The 24,507-nt window shown below is 43.8% G+C and overlaps 1 protein-coding gene and 1 pseudogene across 7 annotated transcripts in view; one reads left to right on the plus strand and one right to left on the minus strand.

The window, feature by feature from the left end:
* LOC149351063 (RAB11-binding protein RELCH homolog) overlaps window positions 1–24,507 on the plus strand; it is a 131,755-nt gene that overhangs the window by 50,829 nt on the left and 56,419 nt on the right. For all 7 annotated transcript variants that reach the window (XR_016290499.1, XM_089580261.1, XM_089580260.1 and 4 more), the window contains exons 10-12: window positions 6,110–6,181; window positions 16,688–16,828; window positions 18,124–18,288. Coding sequence is in view for 6 of the 7 variants with exons in the window: in XM_089580261.1 (XP_089436387.1) it covers window positions 6,110–6,181; window positions 16,688–16,828; window positions 18,124–18,288 (378 nt within the window). In the remaining variant the exon portion in view is untranslated. The remainder of the gene's footprint in view (window positions 1–6,109; window positions 6,182–16,687; window positions 16,829–18,123; window positions 18,289–24,507) is intronic.
* LOC149351064 (uncharacterized) lies at window positions 19,733–22,069 on the minus strand (annotated as a pseudogene).

Consider the following 24,507-nt stretch of genomic DNA (forward strand, 5'->3'; position numbering starts at 1 on the left):
TTTTGGAAAAAGTTGTCCGGCAACGGCATTAACCAGGTAATCAGAGCTACCGACAGGTAACCAGAGCAACTGCTAACCAGAGCTAGCAATAAATGGCGCTGTATGTCCATGATATGTGCTGCAAGTATCAAAGCAGTTCGTCAAAATGGCGACGTCTTTGCAGTGTTGCACCAAGCTATAGCAGTGCAGTGTCAGAATTTTAAAAAATTCTTTTTCATTTAGCGAAGGTGTGAAACTGTTGAGGCTTGCTGTTGGATGGAAAGTCGATATGACAACAGTTGCATGAGCCATTTTCATTTCTACGAATGGAATTTAAAAATTAGGTTGGAAGCTTCATGGATGCTTGGGAGTTGGGTGCTGCGTTCTTGGCAATTATAGTGGAGAGCACTGTAGCCATGGAGAGCATAATATGAGACGAGCTGTGTATTATAGTCAAGGACATGACTGCTTCTGATTGTCAGTTTTGGATCAGCCCACTACATTATTCATGACAAGCTCATGTTTTGAAAACTTTGCATGGCTAACTCTTGAGATGAACGTCAAGCATGTTAATATACTTGCAGGAGCAGGTGTCAGTACGAGTTGGATAGTGAGCCATTTCTGTAACCTGTTGTCAGTGTGGGCGAGAGCAGGCTTTACACCTAATTGCCATGGTGAAAAAGGATAAGGTTGGAATGGTTGCACAGTGCAGTGATCTGCAGGCACTTTGGTCTGAGATTGGGAAGGGGGGGGGGCAGTATTAAAGCAGCAGATGCAAGTGCTAGCACTGATAAGTTACACCTTGTTAGAGTGCTAGGTGAATATGACGGTCGTACCATATTAATATGATAGCATTTAGGTTCTCGTCACAATTTCCGGTTTCTCCATAACGAAGTTCTCTGATTGATTGAGAGAGGTCATGTGGCCTTGTGATGTCATCACAGCCTGCCCTGATGGGCCATCCTAGTTTGTTGAGAGAGGTCACGTAAATTTGCGACATCATCACAACCTGCCCACTGTGCCAAGTGTCATCATGGCCGCTGTATTGCGAACAACCTGCCCGCCGTGGCAGGTGGACACCCAAAATTTAGAAGTTGGCCCACGCCCGAAAATTCGTAAGGACCCCAGAAATTTTGGAAGTAGGCCTACCCCATAAAATGTATTAAGGTGGATAAGTGAGGATTGGTTTTGGATTAAGGTAGATAAGTTAGTTGGATTAGTATATTCCCACAGGATAATCCAGTTAAGGCACTTTAAGTGGTCTTGAAGGTGGTGACTCATACATGCCATATACCGTATTTACTCGCGTAATAGGCGCACTCGCATAATAGGCGCACCCCTAGTTAGGGCGCGAAAAATCAGATTTTTTTATTTCCGCGCATAATAGGCGCACCCCGAACTTGGCACTGTGATCAATACTGTATTTACACGATTGCAAGCCGACGTCTCGCCACCCCCCGCTTCCCAATCTTTATTTTAACAAAGTTTTTGCTGAACTGACTACTAGTCCCTACTAGTGCTGCTGCCGTCGCAGCTGCTACGGACCCACAGCACGTAAAACGACATCGCGTAGAACAGCCGCACACAGTTTTCAGGGATGCTCACTTTAAACGTCTGTTTGGAAACCTTCATCTCCAGCCGGAAACGTTCCCGACTTAGGCCCACGAAAACCTCGGCGCTTGGAGTCGCGTACGAAAATTTAGGGACGCCGCAGTCGCAACTGCCGCACTTCTCGGCCACGTCGTATCTTCCGACCTGCCGCACGCTTGCCGCGTTCGAGAGCAAACTCCTAGCCGTCTAGCTGTTAAGGTGCTTGGCCGTCGAGCTAAAACGTCAACGCTCCGCGGCAAAGCCATAAACCACGATAACTATCGCGCTACCGCAAATCCGGGCACTTGAAAGCAACAACAAAACAAAAAAAAACGAGCTGGAGATGCTGATGGCGATATAGATAGCGAAAGCTCGCGGCGGAGGAAAACGATGATGATGAGGAGCTTGGCCTTGGGCGCCCTCCGTGGGCGGCGTCTGGAAGCTCCTGCGCGCGTGTGTGGCCTCCGCAACCAAGCGCCCGTTGCGCGCAGCCGGAGCCGATCGCAGAGGCCTCGGCGCGTGCATTCCGAAGGCTATTCCCGCGTGTGTCGTGGAAAGTTTCGGTGCGGCCCTTACACGGATCTTTTGTTTTTTTTAACATTTTCTTCACGAAAACGGGGTGCGGCCCGTACACGAGTGCGTTTACGCGGTGTGTTCAATTTTGCGAGTCGAAAAATTTCCAGAAATTTTACCCCGCGTAATAGGCGCACCCCGAACTTTGAGCCGGATTTTCTGGAAAAAAAGTGCGCCTATTATGCGAGTAAATACGGTAAGGGCAATCGATGGTTCCAACTGGAGCTTTGGCAGGAAGATCACAAGAACATTAGACACTCGTAGACACCATAGCAGGCAGCCTAAAGGTGATTGCATTTTCTTCGAGAATATTGTTAAGGAGGCCCCCAAGTTTTTGATTTTCACTTTTGTATCGCCTGCAGCACATGGTCTGCCGTATCATTTGTTGCACTTGTCATTAAAGATGGGGACTGTCTTCCAACACCAGATGATAGCACTAGTTGGAGGCATCCATTTTGTGGTTGCCAGTGCACTTTCTCCTTGTGTGTGTCAGTAGCCGAGAGGGCAGCATGGATAGTGACCATCAAGGGCAGTACTGAGTGACATGGTTCTTGTTGAAAGAGGGTGTGAGCTCTCCACAGATTCGCCGGCGACTTGTGGCAGTGTGTGGCGAGCAGGCAGCGCCGTTAAGAACCATTTTCAACTGGGTGGAAGGCTGGAAAGTAGGCCACACGTCAACAACAAAGGGGACTAGCCCTGGACGGCTGCCAATTGTGATAATGCTTGCTGACAACATCGCACGGGTGGGAGCCAGGGCTGCTAGCCTTCAACACTGTAGAAGATGGTTCTTGGGACACTGCCTGCTTGCCACACACTGCCACAAGTTACTGGTGAATCTCCTGAGCGCTCACAACCTCCTTCCACAAGAACCATGTTGTCCAACATTGCCTTTGCTAGTCATCCATGCTGCCCGATCGGTTAACGAAATACACTGGGAGGAAGCACGCTGGCAACCTCAGAATAAGTGCCTCTGACTAGAGCTGCTGTGTGGTGATGGAACACAGTTCCACTACCAATGACAGGTGCAATGAACGGTACCACAAACCATGCGCTGCGGGCAATGCAAAAGTTCAAATCAGTATGTTACGGCTCTCATAGCTGGGTTAAGCTGTGTTAAGATTACCCTTCACGCTTCCCTTCTGAAGGGTAATCTTTACCTAACGACTTGAGAGAAACCAGGTGGCCATTAACAACTGCTAAGTGCTAAGTGCAAAGAAGTTTCTTGATAATGGCAACATTTGGTCAGTGGTACTATCAGCAATGAATGAAACGCGAACAAGGAAACGGAGGTGGCAACACAAAAGAACCTACGTATTAGCTCCGGTATTAGAAATAGAAGCCCGGTTCAATAACACCTCTAGAGAAGAGTCTTCGCGCCTTCGAAATTAATATAGCAGGACCTAGTATTCAGCTTCCTCTGGCTAAGAGCTGGCTGTTTTGCCGTCCATGGTTCAGTTGTCTTGTTCGCGTTTCATTTCTTGCTGATAGTACATGAATTGCTGTGCGCTCATCTGAAAGTATTTTTTGCCTTTCCGTGTATGCACATATATTTGGTTGTCTATGCACTTGGTGAGTTGATTGTAATAAGATTCATTTTTCTTCATTTTTCTGGTAGCTAAATAAGTCACTACATTGTTCGATGCTAAAGTGGGTGAGGGTCTTCTTACCTTAACTCTTTCGTTACCACGGGAAAACGACCATTTTTCATATGTCTCAGACAAAAATTTTTTTAGAAAAAGTGTGATAGATAAAATTATATAAAATGCATAACAATAATTGAGATAGAATGCGCTTTATAACAAAATTTATTTGAACACATATTCTGCTTGAAATGCTGTGAAAAAAAATTAGTGAACACAACAAAAAATAAAAAAGAACAAAAGTTTTGTGTTTATATGACAATACCTTTCCAAAAACTTGTACTAAAAAAATTCTAGAAATTACAAAACAATTCAAATTCTTTCTAAAACATGGCATTAAAGTTTGAAAATTATAACTTGAATAGTTTTCGAGCTAGAATTTTTTTTCGTTATGCCTCTTGAAAAGGCTCGTTTGAGAGTGCCCTTGATATGATTTTTACAGTCCAACAAAAAAAAAAATTGGAAGTGTAATGTTATGCGCCAAACGAAAGCTTGGTAAGCATGGTTTAAGAAATACAAATCAAAACTTAATTAATTTACATCAAAAATTGAAAAAAAAAAATATAAAACACAACAAAGTATAGGTGCGATATTGCGATATATAGTATGCGATAAGTATAGCTGCGATCTAGCTGCAGAATCGAAATCCAACGTTACAACATCTTCGTCCGAGTCACTGCTGCTCGTAGGATCTTGAAAATCAGCTGCAGAGGCTGAAGAATCACGTGCAGCGGGACTCTTCCGAGCGCGCGAAGCGCCCGACCTCGACGCGACGCCATCCTCACTGCGTATTATGTCGCAATAAGCCTATGCTCCAAGGGCACTTCAAAAATGCACGACCGGCAGGGAAATTACGAACTAGGCCGAAAATGGAATTAACCGTCTGAACAACAAACCAGGTGCGCACGCACAAGCAGACAGGAAAAACAAAGCGAAACTATCAGGCCAACGTTCCGGATCGGTTTGCGCAGTTAAAGCGTCTGAACCAAAATCCGACAATGCAACATCGTCACCAGAGACTCTGCTACTCGTAGCATAGATAATAATTGCAGTCAATGCAGTAGAATTGCGCGCAGCAAGGTTTTTCCGAGCGCGTGCCGTCCGCGCGCCCGACGCTATGCACAGAGCGTCCGCGCCGTACCCTCCGCTTCAAGGACGTTTCAAAAATTCGCGCGTCATGGGAAAATTGCACTCTACGCAGAAACCGAAACTGTAGTTTCTGAAGAACAACTTAGATGGCGCCACATCACCGTAACGGCTATAATGAGGAGCTTCGGTTCGCACAAACAGACCGGAACGAGGAATCTGAACGCACAGGCGAGCGTTCTGGGCTCTCGTTGCCCAGTTTGAGCTTCGAAAAAATACCTGACGATACAGCATCGTCGCCAGGGTCCGTGCTAATCAATACATCAAAAATATGTGGTGCAAACGCAGTGGAATTGAGTGGAACGGGGTTTTTTCGAGCGAGTGCCATTCCCGATAATGACGGCTTGTTCGGAGCGCCCGACGCCGCACCCCCAACTTCAAGCGCATCTCAAAAATTGCCGCTTTTGGCAAAAATATAAACTAAACAGGAAGTTGAAGTTCAATGTGTGAACAACAAACCGAATGACTCAGCAAGTTCGTAGCGGCCGCGGTCGCGCTGCCGTAGCGCTTCGAATTTTTCGATCACCGGTGATCGAAGCACAGTGGCGTGGTAACGAAAGAGTTAAAGAGAAAGGCTATCTTCAATATATAGGGGGAAGTGCATGTCTCGTCTGCATACATGATGTCCTCAGCACTGCAAGTTATAGAGTGCTGGCACTTATCAGGAGCAGCAGTCACCTGGACTTTATTAATGCATTAACATTTGAAACCCTACCATGAAGAAAAAGTGTCTGGCTTGCGGCATAGGGTTGTGTACACCACCTGCCACCATTGGCAAGTGGCAATGCGGAGAGAGGAAAACCTCTTTCCTCTTGTAAGGGAGGGAAGGGAGAGGCTGGAAGGTGGTTGCCAAGAAAAGACTCTAGAGGGTGGCTTCTGTAGGTGGAGGAGGTTCTGATGTGGGTGGATGAAAGTGGTGGCCGTGGAAGGTTAAGGGTTAATCAGCCAATATCAATCAGATTTTGATGGTTAATGTGCTAAGCCAGCAACCTTAGCTCTTCAAGCTAGGAGAAGACTTAATGCTAACGCATTGTGATTTGCATAATGATAATTAAACTCTCCCGTAATTTTTGATGTCCTATTTTATTTCCATTTGAAGTCATTGCGTGCTCGTGCAGTGATAACCATTCACTATGGTTTTCATACTGTCCAAATAATACTGACCTTGAAATTGTTGCCAGATAAACCACAAGTACTTGGAAAGAAGGCTTTTGGTGGCTGAGTCCTGTGGCTATTTGGCATCACAAGTTGCTGTGAGTATGAGCACCATTTCTAATTCTTCTGCATAGCTCCTTACTGCCAGTTTGTTGTGACACTTTACTAGTTTGGTGCATATGCATGTTAGCCCTCAAGTGAACATTTGCTTCATCAAAGATGTCATATCACAGCATGCATGTGCTTGAATAACGATCTGTGAAAGTGGATACCTTGCATAGAACAGTAGTAATCGCAGAAAGAGTTGTGCCTGTGTGTTGTGCTTACTGTTGTTTCCATTCTGAAGGGACACTGAAGGGGAATAATAAACCAAGCTAAACTTATAGATTAGTGTCCCAAGATAGCAAATAGTATGTCATTTTTACTGAAAATAGAGCTTCAATGAGCCAAAAAATTGCATAAAAGTTGGGTACAGCCGGCCAAATCTTAGCTGTTTTGTGTGACGGCAGCGTTTTCTGTGCTGCTGCAGCTTATGAAGGAGCAAACTTGCGAAAATATCAAATCTAAGCTCAGGCTTACTAAGCTCATGCTTATTATTGACCTTTCCGCAAGTTTGCTTTGTCGTAAAGCGTAGGAGCGCAGGAAAAGCGGCCTTTATGCATGCTAGCTAAATATTTTCCAGCTGTACATGCAGTAGCCTGCCCCTTGTGGATGCTGATAACCGTGCTTTCTCACACAGTACTTTTCGATGCCAATGGGCAAGTGCTGCCAAGAATGCAGAGGGTTTTTCGCCTAACATATTGGCTATTCAGTCAGTGTGAAGCCATTGTCCCGAGAATTTTCTGACCGCGTAGTTTTGGTTTCACTACAAATTCAGAACCGCAAGCTATCTGGACCATTCACACACTGCTGGACTTGTTCGGTTAGCCGGTCAAGCAGTTTAATTTTTGTTGCATTGTCAGATCAGCTGCTCTCTGCAGCTGCTGCAGGTATTCTTAGTTTAGAAAATGTCTGTTATTTTTTTTTTCACCATGCACCCACTTGTGAAGCCTGAAGGCTTCACTTCTGATTAAAAATTTTTGTAGCTAGAGTATCTGAAAGCTCTTTAGTTGGGAGGGGTAGTGCTACGAGGAAAGGAATAAAATATTGTAGTAGCTGTGTCACTCGCAGTGCTTGCCTGGGGGTATGTCTATGAGACTGTTCGCTTCTCCGCGGATTGCGAAGTATGATCTGAAATTATGGTTGCCTGAGGAGGAGTTGTTAGTGGGCCTATTAGCTGGCTGGCACAGATTTGCCATTTGGTGGCAGAGTGGTGAGGATGTGCGTAAATGAGAAAAGAAAGATGAGGTTGCAACTGGAGAGATGGAAAAAAGATAGTCATCATCATTAGTAGCAGCTTGACTATGCCCACTGCAGGACAAGTTCCTCTCCCATATTAACCCATCAATTAACTCTTTCGTTACCACGGGAAAAGGATCGTTTTTTTATGTCTCAGACAAACATTTTTTCTAGAAAAAGTGTGACAGACAAAAGTATATAAACTGCATAACATTAATTGAAATAGAATGAGCTTTCTAATAAAATTTATTTGAACATAAATTCTGGTTTGAAATGCTGTGCAAAAAATCATTAAACACAACAAAAATAAAAAGAACAAATTTTTTTTGTTTATATGACAATAACTTTCAAAACACTTTAGTAAAAAAATTCTAGAATGTACAAAACAATTCAAATTCTTTCTAAAACATAGCCTTAAAGTATTAAAATTATAACTTGAATAGTTTTTGAGCTAAAAATTTTTTTCTTTATGCCTCTTGAAAAGGCTCATTTAAGAGTGTCCTTGATATGATTTTTACAGTCCAACAAAAAAAAATTGGAAGTGTAATGTTATCTGCCAAACGAAAGCTTGGTAAGTGTGGTTTAAGAAAATACAAATCGGAACTTATTTAATTTACGAAAAAATTGGAAAAATAATATAAAAACACTACAAAGTATAGCTGCGATACAGCAATATATAGTATGTGGTAAGTATAGCTGCGATATAGCTGCGAAATAAAAATCCGGCGTTACAACATCGTTGTCTGAGTCACTGCTGCTTGGAGAATCTTGAAAATCAGCTGCAAGGGCTGAAGAATCACGTGCAGCGGGACTCTTTCGAGCTTGCGAAGTGCCTGAGCTCGAAGCGGCGCCATCCTCACTACATGTTATGTGCAATAAACCTCTGCTCCCAGGGCACTTCAAAAATGCACGACTTGCGGGGAAATAACGAACTAGGTCGAAAATCAAACTAACTGTCTGAACAACAAACCAGATGCGCCCGCACAAGCGGATGACAAAAGGAAGCGAAACTATTAGGCCAACGTTCCGGGATCGCTTTGCGCAGTTACAGCGTGTGAACCAAAATCCTACGATGCAACATTGTCACCAGAGACCCTGCTACTCGTAACATAGATAATAATTGCAGTGGATGCAGTAGAATTGGGCGCAGCAAGATTTTTCCGAGCATCCCCGGAGCCATGCCCGAGCCATGCCCGACGCCATGCCCGGAGTGTCCTCGCCGTACCCTCTGCTTCAAGGCCATTTAAAAAATTTGCGCGTCATGGGAATATTGCAGTCTATGCAGAAACCGAAACTGTAGTCTCTGAAAAACAAATTAGATGGCGCCACATCACCGTAATGGCTATAATGAGGAGCGTCGGTTCACACAAACGGACCGAAAGCAGGGAACTGAACGCATAGGCCAGCATTCCGGGCTCTCGTTGCGCAGTTTGAGCTTCGAAACACAATACCTGACGATACCTCATCATCGTCAGGGTCCGTGCTAATCGATGCATCAAAAATATGTGGTGCAAACATAGCAGAATTGCGTGCAACGGGGTTTTTTCGAGTGAGCGCCATTCCCAATGATGACCTCTTGTTCGGAGTGCCAGACGCCGCACCCCCAACTTCAAGCACGTCTCAGAAATTGCCGCTTTTTGGCAAAAATATAAGCTAAGCAGGAAATTTAAGTTCAATGTGTGAACAACAAACCGAATGACTCAGCAAGTCCGCAGCAGCCGCGGCCGCGCTGCCGTGGCGCTTCGAATTTTTCGATCATCGGCGATCGAAGCACAGTGGCGTGATAAAGAAAGAGTTAACAGGGAGAAGCCGTAACAGCAGAACAGAAAAGCTGCTTTCATATGCTGCAGTGCAACAGCTGCTGTTCATTCAAACAAAACAGTTTCCCAGATTTACAGTAAGAGCTCGTTAATATGACTCACGTTAATTCGTAAATCCGGATATTTAAAACTGCCGGCATGTCCTAGCCAAGGCCCATGCAAGTCTATGGCGTCAGCTGCCCACTTATTCGGAGGGGAGGCTGTGTCTAAGAATGACCGGTGCAATTAGTGGTCATCAAAACAGCCCTGCTCAAACCTGAATTGCATGGTGCAGAGTTGCGTGTCCACGTCTGACGTGTGTACAATGACAGGCGTGATGAGAAATTGGCGGTCCTGTGTCCAAGAATTGTCTGACAGCATAGTTTTGGTTTCACTTTTTCGAGCTTCACGCCAGCCCGTGGCCATGGCGGCTATTGGCTGCACATCAGCGACCCAGCCGAGCCCAGCTGTGCACTGTTTTGGACTCTGATTGGCACTGCTGCGTGCTTGCGTCTCTTCCATCCTTGTGGTTCTGCCATTGCGCCGAAATTGCATGCTTGTCATGTGCTGTTCACTGTTTGTAGAGTGAAGTACGACCGCACGTGATCGAGGCGGCCTTGGGTGAAGCCTCCTCAAAAGTGATATAGGGGCTCCACTGCTACTGTGTTGCACTGTGAAGGATGTCGGGGAAGGCCCTTACCATTTTGGAGCAGTACTGCTTTGATGCTCCCAGCAGTGTACATGCAATAAGGCATTGATGGAAATGTGAAAAACAGTCATTGTCGCACTGTTCTCATCTCTGAAGCAAGTGGCCAGTCCGCAATCTTTCACTAACTAAATTTGCCATTATGCAAGTGGGTCTCGCACTTTTTTCAAGGTCATTTGATAATTCGAACTTTGGGTAATTTAATATTTCTTTCAGTCCCTTGAAATTAGAATTAACAACCTTTTCCGGACTTTAAAGGTCATGCTTCTTGAAATGGACTCGAAAACAAACGTACAATTTTCTGTGGCTGCCAGCTGATGCCATCTACAGCATCTTGTGGAAGTCTTTAGACATTTATTTATTAGCATCTTTGATTTTCCAAGCCCTGAGCTATCCTCGGGCAGCTCGGTACTGCTCCAAGGTTGAAAGCAGAATCATGAGCAACACATACAGGTAGCTCCGGTCCTCTCAGAGGGCATCCTATATCCAATGCACTTGGCAATTCAGGGAGACGCTTGCCGTTGTCATGGTGCAAAATTATCACACGCTTGAGCATTGTGCAGATATTTTGTAATGTACATATACATTCCGTGATGTAAAGCTGCCCTGTTCAGGAACACATTCTGCTTTGTTACCGGCAGGCAGGCAAGCCGACAAATACTCATCACTGCATTGTCCCTCATTGTAGAATATTCTTTTCTCAACATCGAACTGAAACAGATGACAAGTAGAAACAAAATGAGCATGATTGTGGAGCGCCTGCAATGGTGTCATATGTGTCAAGAACAGTGTTGAACAATGTAGAAGTTTCTTTATTCACTTGTTCTTATTATACCATTGCATTTGTGAAGCAGTTTTTTGCAGTGTGGAGAATTTTGGCTACAACTCTCCCTGAAGGGAAGACGCCGCTTTCAGCAAAATTTTTGTATTTCTTGATGGATATACATGAAATTTTTTGAGCGTATTGGAAATCTATGTATTCAGAATGCTGTGCATCCAGAAAATTGTTTTATAATATATATTTCTGCTCAGAATCTTGTGAAAAGGCTGTAGAGTTAAGGTGCACTAAAAAGTATTCTGAGCTTGCCTTTTTACCTCAGGAACTCTATCTATATGCTCCGAGCATTCTTAGAAACTTTGAATTATTGTCTTGTGCGGCTGATTTCCGTATTAAGTTGAATTAAATGTCCTGCCTTTTTTTTTTTAAACTTGCTTCCGAAAGTAGGAGGAGTCAACGAATGCCTGGAGTGCCTTTCGGCCAGTTGCTTTTGCTCTCATTTTGTGTTTTAGGTTTTTGTGAATAAATAGTTTCAGTTGCAGACAACATAGCTGCAAATTAGGCCCATGGAAATAAAAATACACGCGGACTCTTTGCTTTACGTATTACTCCGCCGATGGCAGAGCGGCAAGCCACCACGCGACTGGCTGAAAGGCACTCCACACATTGGTTGACTCCTATTTTCGGAGGTGAGCTAAAAGATAAAAGGCTGGAGCCGGGATGTTTAATCCAATTTAATAGGGAAATCGGCCGCACAGGAATATGATTCAAAGTTTCAAAAAATGCTTGGAGCATGTAGATAGAGTTCTCGTAGTAAAAATACAAGCTCAGAATCCTCTTTAGTGCACCTTTAAGAAAATGTGGCAGAAGGCTGGTTCAGCATTCATTGTGTTCTTGTTGTGCAGCAGATAAAGACATCTTCCGACTTTTTTTTTTCTTTGCAAAGCGCAAATTTTAGTTTTGAAATTTGCGATGCAGTGTTCATAGACATATCTAGAATGAAAAAAAAATTTCATAGTACTTGGCCGCAACCTTCTATGAACAACCCAATTAACCCTCGGCCCTCAATCCCCAGTGGCTGCGGAGCAGCTGACCGGGGCGGTAGTCAGACCTGTGACGCAGCGGAGGGTGCTAAGAATCATTGGCTCCGGACAGGCCGCTATTGGAAACTGAACCTAGCAACGTTTAACGCAAGAACCTTATCCAGTGAGGCTAGTTTAGCAGTGCTGTTGGAGGAATTAGCGGGTATTAATTGGGATGTCATAGGGCTTAGTGAGGTTAGGAGGACAGATGAGGCGTATACAGTACTAAAGGGCGGGCACGTACTGTGCTATTGCGGATTGGCGGAAAGACGAGAACTATGCGTGGGATTCCTGATCAATCAGGATATAGCTGGCAACATAGTGGAGTTTTATAGTATTAACGAGAGGGTGGCAGCTATTGTAATTAGGCTTAATAAGAGGTATAAGCTGAAGGTGGTGCAGGCTTCAATCAACCAAATGATCAGGCAGGCTTTCGTAAAGGATACTCGGCAATAGACCATATTCACGCTATCAATCAGGTGATAGAGAAATGTGCAGAATATAACCAGCCCCTATATATAGCATTCATTGATTACGAGAAAGAATTCGACTCAGTAGAAACCTCAGCAGTCATGCAGGCATTGCGGAATCAGGATGTAGAAGAGTGTTATGTGAAAATATTGGAAGATATTTATAACGATTGCACAGCTACCATAGTTCTCCATAAAGTCAGCAATAAAATATTAATAAGCAAAGGTGTCAGGCAGGGAGGCACGACCTCGCCTATGCTATTCTTTGCCTATTTGCAGGAGGTATTCCGGGGCCTGAAATGGGAACAGTTGGGGATAAGAGTTAATGGAGAATACCTAAGTAATCTGCGATTTGCTGATGACATTGCCTTGCTAAGTCACTCAGGACATGAACTGCAAAGCATCATCAATGAATTAGATAGGCTGTACAGAACGGTGGGGCTAAAAATTAACATGCAGAAAAACAAAGTAATATTCAACAGTCTAGCAAGAGAATAGCAGTTCGCAATTGGTGGCGTGGTGCTAGTAGTAGTAAGGGAATATGACTATTTAGGGCAGGTAGTGACAGCTGATCCGGATCATGAGAGGGAAATAACTAGAAGAATGGGGTGGAGCGCATATGGCAGGTTTTCTCGAATCATAAATGGCAGTTTACCAATATCCCTCAAGAGAAAAGTATACAACAGCTGTATCTTACCGGTACTCACCTATGGGGATGAAACGTGGAGGCTAACAAAGAGGGTTTAGCTTAAGCCAAGGACAACGCAGTGAGCTATGGAAAGAAATATGATATGTGTAATGTTAAGAGATCGGAAGCGGGTGGAGTGGGTGAGAGAACAAATGGGGGTTAATGACATCCTAGTTGAAATCAAGAGGAAGAAGTATGCTTGGGCAGGGCATGTAATGCGAAGGCAAGATAACCGCTGGTCCTTAAGGGTAACGAAGTGGATACCAAAAGAAGGCAAGCGTAGCAGGGGGCGAAAGAAAGTTAGGTGGGCGGATGTGATTAAGAAATTTGCGGGAATACAGTGGCCGCAACTGGCGAAGAACAGGGTTAATTGGAGAGACATGGGAGAGGCCTTTGCCCTGCAGTGGGCATAGTCAGGCTGATGATGATGATGAAGAATAAATTTGAAGTTCTCAAATTTGAAAAACAAACAATGTCTTGACCTGCAATATGGTCCGAGAAGTGCAACAAAACGAGTGGGCTCACAATAGATAAAACCATGATGAAGATAAATGCCCGCTGTTCGAGTGTTTCTGCGTAATGCAGAGCTACCGGTGTTCACGAAGCAATTTTTTTTTAAGTACTTCCTGGTCAATTCCAGCAATGAAACTTCGACACAGCATGAAAAAAAACGAGGCATACTAATGGATACTGCAATTTTCAATCAAGTCGGTTTTTCGTCCTCTTTTGGGGGGGGGGATTTCAAAACTGCTTCCCCCCTTTATACAGCTGCAAGTAGCGCAAGTGCTGTCTTCGGCTGCGCTGTGTGCGGTCATGTCTGACCAAAAATGCAACAGTAAAACCAAGGCTACCAGAGCTTTCTTTTTTTTTTAGAGCGAAAACTCTACTTCCTCTCCTACAAAGCTGAAGGTCATGTGGCTATGCAATTTGACCTTCAAACCAGGAAGAGTGGAGGCTTGGCTCTGCTGTCATGCCATGTAACTTGCCATGCCTCACCATTGCTGCGCGCATTGAGCCAATGGCGCCCACTCGCCTCGCAACTATCGAATCACCTAACTTACTGTGCGTCGCCACAGCTGCGTATGCGGAGCTGACAGCTCTCTCGCAACTGCCAGAAATCGCGTGAGGTGCCATTCGCTATATAAAAGCGTCTGACGTGTGCTTACCTTCACACAAAGCCATGGATGAGCTGCGTGCCGTAACTAGTGCTTCGACGATGTATCATTGCCGTCAAGTGGAACCTATGATCTTTACGATATGGAAAGGCGTCAGATTGGATAACCATGTTTAACAGAGCTTTCTCTTGTCTTACTAGATTCAGCCGGGTTGAACCACAGCTAATATTGTTTTCGCTGCTTTGTCGGTGTTCCCGGCGGCACTTCCACATTTCGGCTGCGGTACCTCTAACTTTTCCCAAGAGCTTCAGTGAACATGTGTTATAAAAATGACATAAGTTATCTGGAACTCGTCTGATCTCCCTGACAGGACTGCCAAGTGAGGCCAGCATTGACAATTTATTAATTTGTAATACAGTTTAAGCAAGTACTGTCATTGCATGCAAGCAGTTTAATTTGGGTAATCATCTTGAGAGTTTGAAAGGCTTCACTTTAGTGTCAAGAGATAGCTGCACAAAAAGAGCATGACACAAACCATCTTGGTATTTTCAGAGGCAAAGTTTTTACTTTAATTATTGGCTCCTGCAAAAATGTCTAAAATGCTCGTTTAAACTTGCTCACTAATGAAGCATTAAAAAAAAAACATGCATGACTGTATGTGACAGTGTTGCTTGTTTGTATCATCTGCATTGTGCACAATGTTTTTTTTTTTTTTTTAAGGGTCTGTGAGGACAAACAACGTAGTTTATCCATATCACTTGATTGTTGCATTCTTGTGGTAAAGAGGCTACTTTCACTGAAGATGGAACCTGTTGTAAGCTAAAAGAGGCCAAAAAATAAAATACGGGTGACATCAATACTAGCGCTGACATCAATACTTTAATTTTTAATGGATTTCTGAGGCTAGACCACACCACTACATTTCTAGCCAGCAATCACGGAGCCCATAATAGTCTCAGTGCCATCATCAACATCATGAGTTTGAACCAACTGGTGAGAATAAATATTCCATTTTCTACTCAATACCCCTGTCAAATGTGCATTTCGAAGCCCCTTGAACCGATAGTCTATTGAGTCAGTAGTCTGTCGAATCAATGGAGCAACGCAGAACTATATCAAGACTTCGAGGGCCTTCGAGCGTTGCCCAAGGTTGGTAGCGTTGCTTCGAGCAGCACCAAAACACACTTTCATTCACTATACCGGGTGTCCCAGCTAAATGTAACCAAACTTTTAAAAAAGGCGAAGTGTCCTAGTCTAGTGAAACCAACTCAGGGTTGTTCATAGTCGTGTGGCCTAGTCTTGAGTATTTTTTTTTGCTCTTCAAAGTTAATTAATTAGGTAAGTTTAATTAGCTAACTTTTTAATTATTGACTTCAGGAAGAAAGTGTCAATGCAAAAGTTATAGATCACCTCGAAAAACCGCTAGTAGTGCTGTTTCCGTCAAGTTACGATGTACATAGCTTTATTTATTGGCCTTAAAAGAAAGTTGTCACGTGACCAGCTGCTCGCTCACTTCTCTGCCCCAATGTGCACCCAAAGTCTCATCGAGGAGAGGACTTCAGAAAAAACTGATTTTATTCTTTAAGGCGCGTCTTGGGACGTCGAAGTGGCACAGTTGTCATGTGGAAGCTTTTTCTTATTGTGCAGGTTATGGTTAAAGGCCGGTAAAAAAACTACTTTGCGTAAATATTACCTGGCTGCAAATGTCTCAGTAAGCTGTTTCTCAAAGCGATCTACAACTTTTCCATTGACACTTTGTTCCTCAATCAATAAATAAAAAGTTAGTTAATTAAGCGTGACTAATTAGTCAATTTTGAAGAACGAAAAAAATACTGCAGACTAGGTCACGCGACTCTAAACAACCCTCATTTGGTTTCAGACGGCTAGGACACCACATGTTTTTTAAAGGCTTGGTTACATTTAGCTGGGACACCTGGTATATGTTCACTGTGCAAAACTATGGACAAGCATTATTCTCCTAAATTTTAATGCAAGCAGTAAGATATTAGTCTGTACAAGAATTTAATAATTGTATCGGTCTGGTTTGAAGCAAATTAATTTTCTACTCTCCATCGCAGAAGATGGCAACGCCAGCAGTGTCAGTGTTGCCAGAGCGACAAAAATGCGACAGCAAATCGTACGAAAGGCAGTGTTTTTCAAGATAACACAGCTGGCCTTTAATAATAACTGAAAATCTCCTATGACTTCAGAAAAGTGCATTTCAACATTTAGTTTAGATTTATAAAAATATGTTATTTGTGCAAAATCGATGTAGCGGTTGTGGTGCCACACAAGCTTGGTGTGAAGCAGGAGAACCATTTCAAAGGCCATTGAGATTTGCTGTATAGCAGCAAAACAACTCTTTCAAGTTCGCTAGCGATTGAGCATCTTGAAGGCTCTCGACTCGATGACCATTGAAACTGGCCATCTCTTATTTCTCGGCGATGAGTATGTCTTTTATTGCCGAACAAATGTCAGCAGGGCTGCAAAAAGCTGAACAATTGAATTTACTGAGTTCAAAAATTAGATGAAGTTGTACTCCTGTCCCTAGAAGCTTGGGTTGTCTGGTACAGTTTGAATGTATGTGGGAACGGGAAAAGTACAGGCATTTTCTTCTCCTTTTTACAGTCTGAGATACGGAGTTCCCTACTTCTCTCCATGCTACAACAAATGCTGAAGGAAGAGAAAGAGGACATGGTTCGTGAATGTGCAGCTCGTAGCTTGGCAGTGCTCCTTGTTTACGTGGATGACCAAGACAAGTTTCCTCAGGTGATAAAATAGTGTGGGTTGATGTGCCACAAGTCAATTGCATCAACAGAAATGAGGCCTATGTGAAGTTGTGATCTGGCTGCCTCAGTCATACTATTCTGGTGCTGGCACTAGTTTACAGATATTTCTGCATCAGTAACTGCCTGTCCTCAAGGTTTCTTATATGTATTGATGATATGATCGTTTTTTTTTTTTTTGCTCAAAAATAAAATCAGTACAAACATGTATTAGTAAGTACTATGGAAATAAAATATTGCTGTATACTTTCAATACTTGTGGGTTACTTTGACTCTGAAGAAAGTGAGGGCCTGTCCAGTGATTTCGGAGCACATTTCTGCTACTAGCCTTCTGATTGATTCGTCTGAATAGCTTATATGGCTTGAACAGCAAGCGTTTAATGGGCAATTCTTAGAGGAAGCATGAAAGGGTAATCTAGAGTGCTTTTATGTAAGCATTTTTTCAGAGAGCTACACATTCATTTTTTAAAGTTAGGTAGCAGTCTGCCTTGTTTCCTCATTCAGAGTCATGTTCTCATCAGTGCAGCTGCCCACCTCTGTCTAAGTACGCTTCTAGCATCTGTACATGCATTGGCATCATGTGAACAAGGAAATTATAAAGAAATGCAGACAAGTATAGCAGTCTTAGAAGACACTCGGGGCACATTATGCAGTTGGCTCCAAAAGCTGTGCAAATGCTTGGGCCCCAGAACACTTTTTTTGGCAACGCTGCACCTGTGCCCAGTTGCCATTCTGAAAGTCTATAAGTTTAGATTCTTCGGTCTTTTCTTGCTTTTGGCATTTTCTGTTTGCCCCAGCTAGTTGATATCTTTTAGTTCTTGCTGATGGTAGCTCTCTCCAAAGGCATGTACTTGGTGCCTTGGTTTGACTTGTGTTCCCTGACTTTTCTTTTTTCTGTTATATGCTCCACCTCGTTTGTATGCTTTTATTGAAGAATGGCCTGATATAATGGCTTTCCTCTCTGCAGTTATTCACTTCAAACAGGGGGTGGGTGAGAGTTAAGGTAATGACTGTTTCTCTATTTTCTCCTAAAAGAGCAGGAATTTTGTTTGCATTACATTGGCAGCAGCATGAGTGGTATATGTTGCATTTTTATTAGGAACAGGCATGCATTCCACAGGCAGAGTGTGCTGTACTGCAGAAGAGAATTGTGTGCTATAGGTAGATTAGCTGCTTTAGTTCAGAGTGATGGCTTAAGCTTGTGTAGGGCTTGGCAAATTGAGAAGTGAAGTGCATAATGTTGTGGCTGTTGACTGTAACAGCAACGTTGTGTTGCAGGCAGTTGACCTGGCATTGCTGGTAGTAGCTGATGCACGTGCAAGCATGGCTGAAGTGGCACAGACTGTCTTGCTTCCTTCTATTGCTGCATGGGCATTGGAAATAGGCCGCCTAGAGGACACTCTGCTTTCCACGCTGATGAAACTACTGGAAGATCACTTAAGGGTGAGCCAACTATGAATCTGTCCTGGCTTCAAAAGTAACTGAAATAGTATGGTGAAACTGCTGCATTGTTGTTTATTCATAGTAGGAAGTTTCCATGGAAATAAATGGTGCACAAGGGTTGTTTTACAAAGTACTGAATAGTTCCACATACAACTTAAATACTGTACTAGAAAAAGCTGTGATTGTATGCTATAATTGTGAATGACAGCAAACTTTTTACATGAGGTTAGTGTACAGTTGTCCACATACTTAGCCTAAACTGAGACACAATTCTAGCAGTTTTGTGCAACATTTACAAGCTGTAAAATGCAAATGTTCCGCCGCGGTGGCTCAGCTGTTATGGTGCTCAGATTTCTTTGGAGGCGAAATTCTAGAGGCCCGTGTACTGTGAGATGTCAGTGCATGTTAAAGAACCCCAGGTGGTGTAAATTTCCGGAGCCCTTCACTACGGCGTCTCTCGTAGCCTGAGTCGCTATGGGACGTTAAAGCCCATAAACCAAACCAAGCAAAAATGCAAAAATTTACGGTTAATGGAGAATACAGCCCATCCAGCACTCACACTCAGTGTTATTACCAAACTGAAACTGTGTCTGTTTCTGTGAAAGAATGAATTTTGTCATTTGTGGGCATGGTCTATAGTAGTCTGTTTGTAACAAATGCTCTCAATTTTGTTAATTTCACCATGACTGAATCACCAGACTAGTCTAGTTATCTAAAGAAATGATAGCCTGTTATTTAGCTGTAAGTAGAATTAAGCATGAAATAACCGGAGGTACCACTCACAGTTCTAGAAGGCATCAAAGCATTTCTCTATCCCATGGAGAAGTGACAGTGATAACTCTACGACGGACCCCTCAACCCTTTTGTTACCATGTGAAAAATTGGAATTCTGAAGGGTGTACAGTAGAACCCCTCTGTAGTAAGGTCACTCGGACCATCAGAAATCTTTACAATATCAGGGCCTTTACTATATCAGTTGTTGGTGATGGCATGGCTCTGAGGCTGCTCTCTGGCTAGTTACTAAATAGTACGGAGTGTTGGCTTATAAAAGAAACCCTCGGAAATACTTCCCATCCTGCTCCTATGGACCCTTTATCTGATTTTTTTAATATTCAGTTATCACATTTTGTTACCACGTTTTGGATTTCGATTAAGTTTTGTGGAAGTACTGCATTTGCACAAATACTACATTTGCACATTTGCAACATTTGTATTTGCACAAATGCATTTGCATGTACCTGTCTGTCCATTCCTGGTCACCAGTTCTTTTCACTTAATCGTTGTTTCGTCCATGAAATACCTGAGTGTGACTCATGAGCTGCTGCTAGGAGGTGCCCAGTTAGCGTAACAAACTGCTCGCATTGAAGATTGAAGAAGAATCCCTCCAGCGACAGACAGCTCGTCTCAGATGCAATGAAAGGGGTGTGCACCCGGTGGTAGATCCTTACTTGGAGGCCATGACGAGGTAGCCCACTGCGTGATGTCCTGTAGCATTAGATCCTGCAAGTTTCAGCAACGAACTATTCATGGGTTATACATGACGAAACAACGCACACTGCGTCATCAGACCCTTCCTGCTCTATGCGCCCCACGAGTGTAGACTGGTGCATTCATGACAGCGCACCCGCCCTCAACGTTTTGGCTGCCCTTCTGAAATTCTATTGTGTAGTTGTAACCGGGTATCCGAGCCTGCCATCTTGCAATTCTGAAGCGTCTGCGACCCACCCCTTTTGTTGTCAGCAGAGTTACCAGGGCCTGCTGATCTGTGCGCAAAATAAATGAACGGCCCCACAGGTACATATGCCAATGTTCGTAGGCCCATACTCATGCCAAAGCTTCAAGCTCGCCAGTCGAATACTTCTTTTCCACGTCTCTCAATTCCCTGGAAGCAAAGGCAACAGAAACCACTTTGTGACCACGCCGCTGCTACAGTACTGCTCCGAGGCCAATTCCGAGCGCATCAGATGTAACGATGGTCTCAAGAGCAGGATCAAACAACCTGGAAGAATCTGTCAAAAAAGAAAACGCACTTCATCAAAGCAAGTTTGGCACTTCGAATCCCACTAAAATCTTTTCGCACCAACTCACAAAGGGTTTCGACCATCTCGGCATATCGCGGAATAAACGGGAGCGATGAAACATCCCCGCACAACAATGCGATTTCATGAAAAATCAAAGAGGGTGGCTGCAGATGGTTTCAACAAAGTCGAAAGCTTCAGCCTCTCATATGTAGTTGCAGACAAAATTGAAACCGCAGAGCCGGTGTCCACTAACAATGAAATAGTGACAGCGTGCACTTGCACATCCACCTGTATTCCAGTTGTATGCCTTCACCCAAGGTGAAGAACTGTCATAACTCCACTGTCATCTTCGGCAGTGACCTCTCGAATGGCCAGGGATTGCTGGGCTCTTCCAGACTTCTGCACATATGTTCGAAATGACCTTACAATATTTGTTGCACATCCTTGTTCTGGCCCTGCACGTTGAAGAACTTGCTATGTGCCATGGGGAGCTGCAGCGGAAACAAACTCTAGAATTGGCAGAGACTGCAGAACGCTCTGGTTGCACGACTGGTGATGCATGACGCTCTATTGCGTGAAAATATGTGTGTGGAGTGAGTTGCAGTGAATATTGTTCTGTCGTTTCCATTGTTCTGGCAATGTCGAACGCACGCTGCAACGTCAGAGCAGAACCTTCTAGCAGCAGTCGCTCCCGTAGTTGGTGGTGGCCCGTCTTTTCTACTAGCTGGTCCCAAATGAATTCTTCCACTTGCGTACCAAAGTCACATGTAACAGAAAGCTGTCGAAGAGCTGTGACGAATGAATCCAGAGATTCACCTGGCAGCTGAGCATACTGGCGGAACCGTTGTCGCTCAACGACAACATTAGTCATGGCAACAAAATAATCTTCGAGCTTTGTCACAGCGATGTCAAATTCATCCTGTTTGGTCGTTGTTTTATCGGCTGCTTCCTTAATTAATGGTCTCTCATCTGGTATTTTAGGGACCAGATGGGCCCCAAATCGTCCCTTAAGGAGTGATGCCATTCCCATTTCAAGCTCATCTGGTTCCATATGGCAGTGGAGTCCTTCTGGTCTCAGCCTTACTGGTTCCAGAAGATGCCTTTACTGGTTGCTTATTGGTTCTAGTCAGGACTTAAACGAATCCTCAGTGGAGAACCTATTGCTTTACATGCGACTAGGAGTGTGCTAGACTGGGTCTGAATTAATGATAGCCCAGCAGCACATGGTAGTGCCAAAAAATAGCCTACACTTGGGATGATTTTAAACCCAAGTGCCGGCCATTTATAGCTTATTGAACTGTGCAGCCATTCTACTGTTTTTTACAGTCAACCAACAGCTGTATGCAAATGAATGACACGTTTCTGTGTTGGTGCGATTCCATTTCTGTGGACCAGCTTGAACATTGAGACACGGACTTCGAAAGACAAACAGGACAGATCGCTGACCTTTAGCTTTAATGAAGATCGACCAAGCAGGACATATACACGTAATGTAGTGTGGGCAGTTGATGAAGATGGGATATATACACAGTGATGACTGTTGACTGATGACTATTCTTTCGGCAATGCTTAGAAAATGCGCTGACCTTCCACGCCCAAGCAGTGCAGCAAGAGCGCTTCCCGGCGAGCAGCAGGGTGGGCGTTGTTCCCCGAGGCCAGCAGATAATTTTCAAACATCCTAACATCCTTCGCCACTGCTTCCATGGAATGGCTAGCCTTCCCGGTGCTGGCAGGAATTCTGGTGGCTGAAGTAGGCTCATCTTGTAGCTTATTCACGTTCACTGTTATTTACCCTTGTCGCCGTCTGTTGTATTGCCGGCACATTCAGCCAGCCAAGCAAGCACGACGGCAAGATAGATTAGTCGCTGCTGTATATACACAGCTAGGGCCACCTATGGGCCACCTCCGGGGCAGGTTAATATAACTATAACAAACTTCTTCACCTCACTGGAAGTGTCATGAGCAAGATGCCACTTAAATACCTATTTATATGAGCAAGTCAATGAGCAATGCGTCTCTGGACGTGTGTGACTGATTTCAGCCAGCACAAGGACTGATCAAGACTGGCCTTTGCTTACAAGGATGTGAAGGCGACCAAGTCTGATTGTTTGCTTCCGAATGAGGCAAGCACAAGCTTGCAAGAAAATGTGACAAAAGTGACTGATACAAATGAAAAAGTCATGAGGTTTCGGTATGGACGAGATTTAGTAAAGCCTTTTAAGGGTTAGGGTTTTAAAGTTTTTAAGCGGCTGTGCTCACGAGTATATGCAAAGCATGCGCTCTTCAACTGAACGTTCTTTGGCATATTTCGCAAAGGTATCTTCTCTGGAATTAAAGGCATGAAACTTAAAAGTGAAAACCAGTCAGGTGCGACTCTGCTAATAATGGCTAACTTAAAGGTGCACTGAAGAGGAATCTGAACTTGTCTTTTTGCCGCGGGAACTCGATCTACACGTTCCGAGCATTCTTAGAAACTTCGATTTATTGCCCTGTGTGGCTGATTTCCCTAATTAAATCGAATTAACGTCCGGCTCTCGCCTTTTTTTTTAAATTCTCCCTCGTACGGTGGGCGGAGTCGACCAACGCGTGGAGCGCCTTTCACCCAGTCCCGTGGCGGCTTGCCGCTCTGCCATCGGCGGAGTAATACGTAGTAGTCCGTAGTAGCAAATAGTCCGCGCGTATTTTTATTTCTTCGGGCTTATTTTGCGGCTATATTATCTGTGAATGAAACTATTTATTCATGGAAGCCTAAAAAACAAAATAAAGCGAAAGCAAAGCCTTCACGGGACTGGGTGAAAGGCGCTCCACATGTTGGTCGACTCCGCCCACGTACGAGGGAGAATTAAAATAAAAAGGCGGGAGCCGGACGTTAATTCGATTTAATTGGGGAAATCAGCCACACAGGGCAATAAGTCACTGTTTCTAAGAATGCTAGGAACGTGCAGATTGAGTTCCCGCGGCAAAAAGACAAGTTCAGAATCCTCTTCAGTGCACCTTTAATGGTGCAGCACACTTTACATCCCACTCAAGCATTTCCAGCATTGTTTAGCACCAACCTAAGACATTTGAAAACTAAAAGCTACATGCTTTTGAGTACGTTTAAATATTGCTGCAAAGTGCTCCACATAGGACATTTTAGTGCTCAAGACTGCTCCAAAATCTGTGTTCCTCTGCTCCTAAGTGCTCCAGATTGGAAATTTTAGTGCTCCAAAAATTGCTCCAAAGTGCATTTTACTAGTAGCATCACTGTCTTTTATTTTTCGTTTCAAAAGCTGATAGGCTTATGGACTCAACATAGGCACTAACCACCAGACTGTGTTAATTTGAAAATTCTTGAGCAGGAAAATCATGCTGGATTGTGCGTTCTTTTTTTTGTTTTGAAGGTGAGTCGCACTGGATAAAGTATATATTCTGTCAGCCTGCTGTTCGTTCCATTTTGCTGCTTCTAATTTTTTCCAAATATTTTACCCTTCGTAATAATTTGAGATGTGTTTGAGATATGCAATAATTTGAGATGTGCAAACACAATTTGAGATGTGTTTGCCATCTCTCGACAGCAGGAGGTTGGATGGAAGAATGAGAAGGAGAGGCATATGCTGTGCTCCAACTTTTCTGTCATGCCAAGGACATTAGTTGCCCTCCTCTCTGCTAGGAGCACAGGTCGTTTCGACGTCACGGCTTCACTCAAGGCTGATACTGATGCCTCACGGCCCGTTATCTTGACAAATGATCGTAAAAAGTGTGTTCATTTAAAAAAAGTGTGTTCATTTTGTGATTAAATATGGTGAGTGTGCTGTTGAAAAGATTTTCTGCCTATTTCATCCACCCTGTTTTTAGGAATTTTTGAAAGTGCTTGCTGAAACACTTCATGTTAGTCAGGTAGTAAGCCGGTTTTGCTGGCTGAATACCTGGAGCTTCTTTTTGCACCATGTCTACAAGTCGGTGAACCCGCCTTCTGTTTTTAGATCAGGGCCCCCACTTAGCCCAAACCTGCACTTACCAGGGTGTCAAACTGAAGTGTCTTACCTTGGTAGCTGTATAGAATTATTTCTCAAAGCTAAACAAAAATTTGCATAAGCATACAGGACATTGTAAGTGAGAGCTCATTCACTCAACTTTAGGACCTAGAGAATCTCATTTAGTAGACTGGAAGTCTGCGTATTTGAGAATGTTCTCTGTGCAGTGACATTGGGCAGGT

The sequence above is a fragment of the Amblyomma mixtum genome, chromosome 3 (assembly GCF_055824585.1).
Source record: "Amblyomma mixtum isolate Tamu chromosome 3, ASM5582458v1, whole genome shotgun sequence".
NCBI classification, from domain to species: domain Eukaryota; kingdom Metazoa; phylum Arthropoda; class Arachnida; order Ixodida; family Ixodidae; genus Amblyomma; species Amblyomma mixtum.